The sequence below is a fragment of the Neoarius graeffei genome, chromosome 28, assembly GCF_027579695.1.
Source record: "Neoarius graeffei isolate fNeoGra1 chromosome 28, fNeoGra1.pri, whole genome shotgun sequence".
Taxonomy (NCBI): Eukaryota; Metazoa; Chordata; class Actinopteri; order Siluriformes; family Ariidae; genus Neoarius; species Neoarius graeffei.
In genome coordinates, this window is record NC_083596.1 from 44,691,052 (window position 1) to 44,701,213 (window position 10,162).

Below are 10,162 nucleotides of genomic sequence, written 5' to 3' on the forward strand. Positions count from 1 at the left end.
GTGTATTAATGACAGACGCGGAGTGCGCGGCGGTTTTTGGCGGCCCGACGGCATTGTGGGAATGATTACAGGGGACAGGGCTGGGGTGGGGTGCCTTGACATTAGCATTGCTTTTGATCATGCCGTTGAGTGAGGTGGCGCTGAGGAAACTCAGAGCTAACGTTGGCACGGCTTGAGACGCACCGAACGGGCCAAACGAGCAGGGAAGGGAAATGAAGGATCTTGAGCTCGTGGCTTTTCTCTTGCACAATATGAGATGTGGTCGGTGGCCAGCGGAGACAGGCCTTATTTTGGATCCGCTCTGCAGGAGCAAAATGAGCTGGTGCTACGAGGTTAGGCGGAGGAAAACGCGAGGTCACGACCGGTTCCCGTAGACCGATTTCGCGTCGGCGCATCTGGATTTCATTCTGACATGCCATACTGTGGAAACCACTTTACGACGTGGATGAACAGCTTTGCTACCATGTCTTTCCTAGACTGGAAATAGCTAGGCCTAGTAGTTTAGATGTAGTAAAATGGTGAAAGGTTTAGGAGATCCTACTTTTTTTGTGTGCAGCAATAAATCAAAGCTGTCAGCATATTTTTTGCATAATCTTTCTTATTGGCAAATTATGCACGGTAATGTACTTTGCTGTAACTTTCATTTACTCCAGCGACATCCATTCCGTTCACAGGCCAAACACAGATGTTCATTTTAATGCTGCTTGTGCATATCCTCCTTGGTCCAGTTTATCACTCATTACAAAACCTGCATTCAAATGCACTGCTATCATTAGATATGCTCAACATTCTTGCTATTTTATAATGTACATTAAGTTAGTTGTATATATATACAGTATATATAAAAAATAAAGAAATATTTGAAGCTCCTACTTGTCATTCACATTAACCTGAAGTGGTTGATTGCTGAATCAACTTTTAATTCAGGCATTATGATCAAATATGTGGTTCTTTTGCAAAGTCCTTCACCGTCATCTACTCAGCTCAAATCTCCTTGGATACACTTCAAGTCAAGTCAAAGTCATTCTCACACTAGAATCTGGTCTTCCCAGGCAGTCTCCTGTCCCAGTACTAACCAACACTTTAAAGTGTATGGGTGCGGCGCCGATCTCCATTTCGATAGTCCTCGGCCTCTCCCCTATACAGCTAGGGTTACAGTGGGGGGCGGGTCCTCTGGTAACCACGAGAGTTTGACTTTCCCACTTGCATCTGTATTGCAGCATGCCTTGCCAGATGGTAGTAGGTACCATTTTTATGAAGGTCTTTGGTATGACCCGACTGCGAGTAGAACTCATTATCTCCCTGTTGAGAGGCGGACACGCCAACCACTAGGCCAACTTGTGGTCCTTGGATACACTTCCTGGACTAACAGTGTGTTGGACCGCCTTTATCTTTGATTACAGTTCTCATTCACCATGGCATCATTTCAACAAACTCATGCAACATCAGAACATTTATTTCCGTCCAGAGTTGCATTGATTTTTCGCCAAGATCTTGTATTGACGACAGGAGAGTCGAACCACTGAAGTCTTCTCCTGCACATCCCAAAGACTTTCAAAAAGGTTAAGGTCAGGACTCTGTGGTGGTTAATTCATGTGTGAATATGATTCCTCATGCTTCCTGAACCACTCTTTCAGAGCTTGAGGCCGATGAATCCTGGCATTGTCATCCTTGAATATATATGCACATGATTTCAGGGAAGAAAAAAATCCGTTGATGTGATATGATAACCTGGTCATTCGGTACATTCAGGTCATCAGCTGACTTCATTTTATTGCCCCATAACATTGCCGAGCTTCGACTTGACCAACTGAAGCAACCCCAGATCATCATACTGCCTCCAGAGACTTGTACAGTAGACACTATGCATGAAGGATGCATAGCTTCATGTGCTTCCTTTCTTTCCCTGACACACCCATCACTCAAGAATAGGGTAAATCTGGACACATCAGACCACATGACCTTTTCCCATTGCTCCAGAGTCCAATCTTTATGCTTCCTAGCAAATTGAAGCCTTTTCTCCTGATTAGTTGCACTAACAAATATGGACACACAGCTCTTTAGTCCCAATCCTATGAGTTCTCATTACATTGTGAGTATGGAAATGCTCTTCCTGTCACCAAGCATCAAGAATTTTTTTCCGACCATATTTGTTCTGCAAAGTTGATGGTTCATCACTATCCTTCCAGGTTTTGATAATACATTGGACAGTTTTAAACCCAATTCCAGTAATTTCAGTAATCTCCTTAGCTGATTTCTTTGCTTGATGCAGGCCAATATTTTGACCTTCTGAAACACAGTAACATCTTTTCCACGATCACAGGATCCGTCTTCCAACATGGTTGTTTAAGAAATGAGAAGCTACTCACTGGAGCTTCTCTCATTGACATATGAGTCACTGAATATGACTCATATGACTGTCACTGGGGTTTATATCTATTTTTTAAATACAGTGTCTTGCAAAAGTATTCATCCCCCTTGGTGTTTGTCCTGTTTTGTTGCATTACAAGCTGGAATTAAAATGGATTTTTTGGGGTTAACACCATTTGATTGACACAACATGCCTACCATTTTAAAGGTGAAAATTGTTGCTTTATCGTGACACAAACAATAATTAAGATGAAAAAAAAACACCCAGAAATCTGGAGTGTGCATAGGTATTCACCCCCTTTCATGCAAAACCCCTAAATAAGAGCTGGTCCAACCAATTCACTTCATAAATCACATAATTAGATGATTAAGATCCACCTATGTACAATCAAAGTGTCACATGATCTGTCACATGATGTCTGTATAAATCAACCTGTTCTGGAAGGACCCTGACTCTGCAACACTACTAAGCAAGCAACATGAAAACTAAGGCGCACTCCAAACAGGTCAGAGACAAAGTTGTGGAGAAGTATGGATCAGGGCTGGGTTATAACAAATATCCCAAACTTTGAATATCCCAGGGAGCACCATTAAATCCATTATAGCAAAATGGAAAGAATATGGCACCACTACAAACCTGATAAGAGAAGGCCGCCCACCAAAACTCACAGACCAGGCAAGGAGGGCATTAATCAGAGATGCAACAAAGACACCAACAATAACACAGAGGGAGCTGCAAAGATCCACAGCGGAGATGGGAGTATTTGTCCAAAGGACCACTTTAAGCCATACACTCCACAGAGTGGGGCTTTATGGAAGAGTGGCCAGAAAAAAAATCCCTGCTTAAGAAAACACATTTGAAGTTTGCCTAACAGCATGTGACAGACTCCCCAAACAAATGGAAGAAGATTCTCTGGTCAAATGAGACGAAAATTGATCTTTTTGGCCATCATGGGAAATGCCATGTGTGGTGCAAACCCAACACCCTGAGAACACCATTCCTACAGTGAAGCATTGTGGTGGCAGCATTATGCTGTGGGGATATTTTTCATCTGCAGGGAGAGGAACGCTGGTCAGGACTGAAGGAAAGATGGATGGCACTAAAGACAGGGCAATTCTGGAGGAAAACCTGTTTGAGTCAGCCAAAGGTTTGAGACTGGGATGAAGGTGCACGTTCCAGCAGGACAATGACCCTAAACATACTGCTAAAGCTACACTAGAGTGGTTTAAAGGGAAACATTTAAATGTCTTGGAATGGCCTAATCAAAGCCCAGACCTCAATGCACTTGAGAATCTGTGACATAACTTGAAGATTGCTGTACATCAACGCAACCCATGTAACTTGAAGGAGTTGGAGCAGTTTTGCCTTGAGGAATGGGCAAAAATCCCAGTGGCTAGATGTGCTAAGCTAATAGAGACTTGTAGCTTTAATTGCAACAAAAGGTGGCTCTACAAAGTATTGACTTTTTTTTGGGGGAGGGGATACTTATGCACACTCCAGATTTCTATTTTTTCATCTTAATTATTGTTTGTGTCACAATAAAACAACAATTTTCACCTTTAAAGTTGTTGGCATCTTGTGTAAATCAAATGGTGCTAACCCCCAAAAAATCCATTTTAATTCCAGTTTGTAATGCAACAAAACAGGACAAACACCAAGGAGGATGAATACTTTTGCAAGACACTGTAACACTAACAATAACAATGGTGGAGATCCCATTTAACTGCCATCAGAATTCAGTATTAGTTATACAACTAATATAGAAAAATTATTAATACTGAGCCTTTATTGGAATCAAAAATTCCATGGAATATATATTCCAAGTTGAACCCCTTTGGGAAGTTCCTGAAGGGACCTTAATGGGTTTTTCTGTCTAAGAATGAGTTATAAGCCTGTGACAAGTCAGTTGAATTCATTCATTCATCTGCTGTAATCACTCAATCCCGCTCAGAGTTGTGGTGGATCATTGGGCATGTAATGGGAATACCACTAGTCCATCACAAGGCCCAATGTCTTACATCATGTTCTTACCTTTTCTACATGGGTTTCCTCCAGGTTCTCCATTTTCCTCCCACTGTCTAACAACATGCCAGTGGGTAGACTGGTGAAAATAAAAGATGAAAAAGCATGTGAATATGTTCACGGTGCTCACCGATGGACTGGTGTCCAATCTAATATGTATTCCTGCTTCAATCCCAGCATTCCTGGGATAGACTCCAGATCCACCGTGATTCTGATCATCATACTGAAAGTGAATAAGCTACTTAAAGCTAAATTCATTTCAAACAAGTGTTGTTAGTTGACAGGAAATTTTTCTAATGTACATGTTAACACAGTGGAACTAGTTTGGGTTCTGAGATTTAAGAAAATAAATGTTGGCTAAGCTTAAATATTTCCTCATAATGTGCCTAATCTTATAAATAATATAAATGAAACTATAGTACAATAAAATAAACCTGTGCTCATGCTCAGGCTAAAAACAATGATTAGACTAATCCCAGATTAAGATGCTGAAAATAATGATTTGGTTTAGTAACTGTTTTTGGATAAATGTCTGAATAAATTCTCGCTATGGATTCTTCCCAGTCATTCCTGCGCTGATGGTTAAATGATTCAGACATGTTTCCTTGTTTCATCTTAACTACCGGCACGTTATCCCAAAGCCCTCCGCCATAAACAACGAGCCAAAGTCTGCTCTGAATTTAACTCTTTGAAAAAAAAAACTCCATCCTTTCAACTCCAGTTTTGTGACATATTGAGAGCCTTTATTTTGGTAAAAACAAAAAATATGGTATCACTCAGTAAATGTTGCACTTAAAAGGCTCGAATAACAGAGTGCTCTGATAGAACAGATTAGGCTGATCAAACGCAGGAGTCGAGCTACCTTCCGTGACCCCGGTGAATCAACTGCTCTGTGGAGTGCTGACTTTCTCCAGGCCTCAGAGGGTGTTTGGTGGAGAAAGGGCAACCCAGCCCCAAACATGGTGCTTGGAATGGAAAGCTGCGACTCTGAACCACTGTTTATTTCTCCGAACCATCAGCGTTCAAGGGGTTCAAGGGGTTTTTTTTTTTGGATGAAGCTTCCTTGTGAGCATGCAAGAAATCCGACTGATTTCGCATCCTGTACGCTTGAATGGGGCTAAGTTTAGCATGAATTTCACTGAAGGCTGTGAGCACGCTCTGCTAGGGGTGCAAGAAGATGGCTCCTGGCTGTACAAACATACATTCTGTGTGTGTGTGTGTGTGTGTGTGTGTGTGTGTGTGTGTGTGTGTGTGTGTTTGTGTGTGTGTTAATAAAGTTATAGCGTCCCCTGAGAGCTAATCATAATGTTGCACACAGTGGAGTGAAGGTCGGAGAAGGCCCGAAGCTCTGAGTGCTGACTCTGAACATCAGGCATTTATCAGATCATTGTTTTTCTAAACAAAATGTTCATACATACTGTCTTCTTCTTCTGCTTCTCCTCCTCCTTCTTCTTCTTCTTCTTCTTCGTTTTAAAATAAACTTATGGCAGTTTTAGCCAAAAGGGGGCGATATAATTCTTACAACCGACCACAAACACTTGAATTACAGATAAAAAATTATATATTGACAAATTAAAACTATCAATTTATTATTATTGTTGCTATTATTATTATTATTATTATTATTATTATTATTATTATTATTATTGCTGTTGTTGTTGAAGAAGAAGAAGAAGAACAACTTTATTCATCACACGCTTATGAAATTCCTCTCTGCATTTAATCCATCTGAAGCAGTGAACACACACACTGCTTCAGATGGGTTTAATGCAGAGAAGAATTTCACAAGCGTGCGATGAATAAAGTTGTTCTTATTGTTGTTGTTGTTGTTGTTGTTGTTATGATGCTACTGCTGCTGCTGCTGCTGCTGCTGCTGATGATGATTATTATTATTATTATTATTATTATTATTAAACCTTTAGGGTTGTGGTGGATCTCGAAGTCTGTCCCAGTAACACTTGACGACAACAACAACAACAACAACAACAACAACAACAAGAGCAGTTGGTTCAAATTATTTCTATTAATATTTTAGTTAATATTATCATTTGCCAGTTTATATTCTTTTCTTCTCGATGTGCAGCCAGTAAACATGTGGATTTTATGATTATTTCTTCATATCTTCATTATCAGGATTGATTTGTTATTTATAATAATTTTAATTATATTTCTAAAAACATTTATTCGTATTTATAACAATTTAAATGTTACGCATTTGGAATTCTCAATACTACTACTACTCCTCACAACAACAACAACAACAATAATAATAATAATAATAATAATAATAATAATGCTGGTGAACGTCATCACTACACCGGTTCACTCCTGAGTGACGTCACTGTTCCAGTCCCCACTGATCCACACTGCACTTCTTGTCTTGGGCAAACATTGTTTTTGTCGCGAGCTCGGTCCTGTCACTCCATTAATTAGACATAACAATCGGCTCTTAATAAAGTGTGTTTGTGTTGTGACCCTGGGTATAAAAGCAGAGGGGAAGAGGAGCAGCGAGCGGCACTTTAATAAGGGCTTTTGTGCGACGCGCATGCGCAGACCGGCGCAGACAGGCGCCGCTCTCTGCACAAAGACCTGTCGCACTGACGCGCGGGTGGAAACTGCGCATGCGCTCGAATACTCCCCCGGCCAAATCTAAACAGCTGATAACCTAATAGACCGTGCATAAATAAAGCACACTAGAGCTGCAGGGGTCCTAACATTTTTAATTTTTTTTAATTTGGTAACTACTGAGCTCTTGGTAGAGATAAATAGGAATCAATTAGTCTATTCAGACTCTATATAGTTTTTTTTTATTTTTTAGAATTAAACTAATTCCTTTTAAAATCCAACAATGTTGTAAATTATATTAGAAATATAACAACAATAATTAATTTTGCACATACTAATGAAACAAATATTTCAAAAAGACTTATAAATTTGTATACTCATAACACTACTTATTATAGCCCTCTTAGAGCCCAGTCACTTGAACTTGTCTGACGTTTTTTGAGTTTTAATGAAGCTGAAAAAGTTTTTAATGAACAGAGAGTGCTTGAGATGAGAAGAATCAACAGATGGCGCACTGAAGCTGAGTTAAAGCTTTGAAGAAGATATTTTTTGAAAATGTTAGATTTTTTTAAACGTGGAGTTTGTTGTTGAAACAGTGCTCACACTGGAGTTTACTCTTAATTCTTTTGTGTTGTTATTCTGTAGAAGTATAGTGTGTGTGTGTGTGTGTGTGTGGTTTCCTGGCTTTGCTCAAATTAGCCACTTCTATGATTTAAAAAAATATAATTGGACGCTGGTACAGTGTTAATACAGATCATTTTTACAGCTAGTTATAACTACTAATATTGTATTTTTGTTTTTTTATATTATATTATTTCTTCCTTTCGTGACAATATTTTAATTGCCCTGTAATTAGTCCCACCATTGGCCAATTACCATCCGCCACGTCATACCAGGGGTCTAATATGCTAATCAGCCACACACCTGTGAATGAAGACGTGGCCACAGAAATGTGCAACACCTTCCTCTTTTATTGAAATGCAGAAAATGCAACAAAAACCATGTCATTTACCCGAATATGTTCCAAAAAAAAAAAAAAAAGCAGAGGAACTATTTTAAAGACTTTCTCCAGGACAGATATGGTTTTATTTATTTATTTACTTTTATTTATTTATTATTTTAAAAAAGAAGAAAGAAAAAAAGAAACCTGAGATTTCCCTGTTAGTGCATCGCTGTATTTAAAAAAAAAAAAGTCGCAACGCAATACAATGTATGAAATTGAGTTTTGCAAGCAGAAAGCGCGTGCGCGCGCGCACACACACACACACACACACACACACACACACTCACTCGGGGTTCCATACAAACAAGCGCTAGAGATAATAATAATAATAATAATAATAATAATAATAATAATAATCCTATACACTCAGGTAATTGGGGGGCAAATATAAATGTAACAAATTGCAACCTCGATTTTTTTTTCTGTATTTACACACCAATGTACAGTCTGAATAAATTAAAACACATCATCTAAAATCCATTCGACTTATTTACATAGTTATATTGATCTGAATATTACATATAAATAATAATAATAATTATCATAATATATAGAAACAACAACAACAACAACAAAAACAAGTCCCACATGAGAAGATGATGATCATCCGCTGATTGTGTTTTCAGCCACAGGGTTCAGGGTCGAATCACTGTTCAATCCCCGTGATCATGATTTAAACCTTTTTAGAAAACAAACAAACAAACAAACAAACAAAAAAATAATTCGCGGTCTGTGAGTCTCGAGTGAGTTTCATCCGCATCTTTCTGGAACCTTCAGGAATAAACCGACGCCGAAGTGCGGGGTTTGTTTGTTTGTTCCTCCACATCCGGTGTCTGTTTGGACGACTTTTTTTTTTTTTTTAAACCAATGCATTTAAAAAAAAATGATACAAATGAATGCATTTGAAAACCGGGTTATTTGGGAGACTCTCGGCCCGCCGACTCGTCCCGCTGTCTGTCCAGTCCGCTCACGAGCCTCTGGATGCTCTGCAGTTCGGTCACGGCTTCCTTGACGGGCGCGTGCGGGGATCCGTGCGGCCCGGGTGCCGGACTGCTCTCCCTGCTGCCTGGTTTGGAGGAGGAGGAACCCGAACCTGAGCCAGAACCCGAGTCTCCGTGATCGACACCCGGAAGTCCGGCGCTGAGCAGGCTGGAGCTCGGGGGAATCTGGTAGGGACTGAAGCGCAGTCTGGGTCGCGAGCCGCTCAGTAAAGCGCTGCGACTGAGACAAGACGCGACACCGCCGGCGGGGAGAGACGAAGCCGCTGCAGCCGCCGCCGCCGCTGCCGCCATGTAGGTGTACGGGTACGGGAGGAGACTACCGAAGGGCGGCATGGAGATACCCTACAGAAAGAAGATCATGGGCATGACTGTAAGATGCACTGATTTAAAACACTCACGTGCATTTATTTTAGCATGGCAATGGGTTTATACCTGTTGAATCACCCTAACCCTTCATCAAATAAAGTCTGAAATTTGGTACTAAATTAATTTTTTTTTAAAAAAAGAGATGATATTGATGGCTAAACATGCCAGTTGGTCTTTACCTGAGATGCGAGCATGTGCTGCGAGAGGTGGAACGGGAAGGATCCAGGTGTGCCAGCGCCCTGAGGTGACAGGCCTCCGTTCTCCAGGGCGCTTGCCCCCGACATCGATGCCAACAAGTGCCCCATGCCCATACTCGAGAAAGCCCCAGGCGCCATGCCGAACTGGCTCGGGTGAAACAGTAACGGGTGTCCTGCTGCACTCAGCGGGTTGAATAAAGGCTGACCATGCAGACCGGACAGCGCTAGGCTCTGGAGGTGATTGGCACTAAAGGATGACGGGCCCTCTGTTTGGATCAGAAGCGGGGTAAAGCGTTCCTTGCCCTCTTTCCTGGATGCTTCCGAATCTTTAGGGTTCCCTCTTTCGGATTTGTCCTTCTCTGGGTTTCTGATGCTGAAAGCAGAGTCGCTTTCTCTAATCGAGTCCGCATAATCTTCTTTCTTGTCAAGCTCGGGTCTGTCCTTGACCCTTTCGTCAATGCTTGGCTTGAAAGGAGATGATCCTTGTGGACCAGGACTACTCACTCCAACAGAGTCCTGGTGCTCAAACTCTTGATCACTCTCAGTGGAGTTTTTCTCATCTGTCAAATTATAATGACAAAACATATTTCAAGACTTGAAATATGAATATTCTATTCTTTGGAGGCATCTATAAAGG

The 10,162-nt window shown here is 40.9% G+C and overlaps 1 protein-coding gene across 1 annotated transcript in view; it reads right to left on the minus strand.

The window, feature by feature from the left end:
• Window positions 1-8,006: 8,006 nt before the first annotated feature.
• The window catches only part of tbx2a (T-box transcription factor 2a), an 8,842-nt gene continuing 6,686 nt past the window's right edge, over window positions 8,007-10,162 (minus strand). The window contains exons 6-7 of the mRNA XM_060912156.1: window positions 9,508-10,085; window positions 8,007-9,304 (exon numbers count right to left, since the gene is read on the minus strand). Coding sequence (XP_060768139.1) covers window positions 8,876-9,304; window positions 9,508-10,085 — 1,007 coding nt within the window. The 3' untranslated portion in view covers window positions 8,007-8,875. The remainder of the gene's footprint in view (window positions 9,305-9,507; window positions 10,086-10,162) is intronic.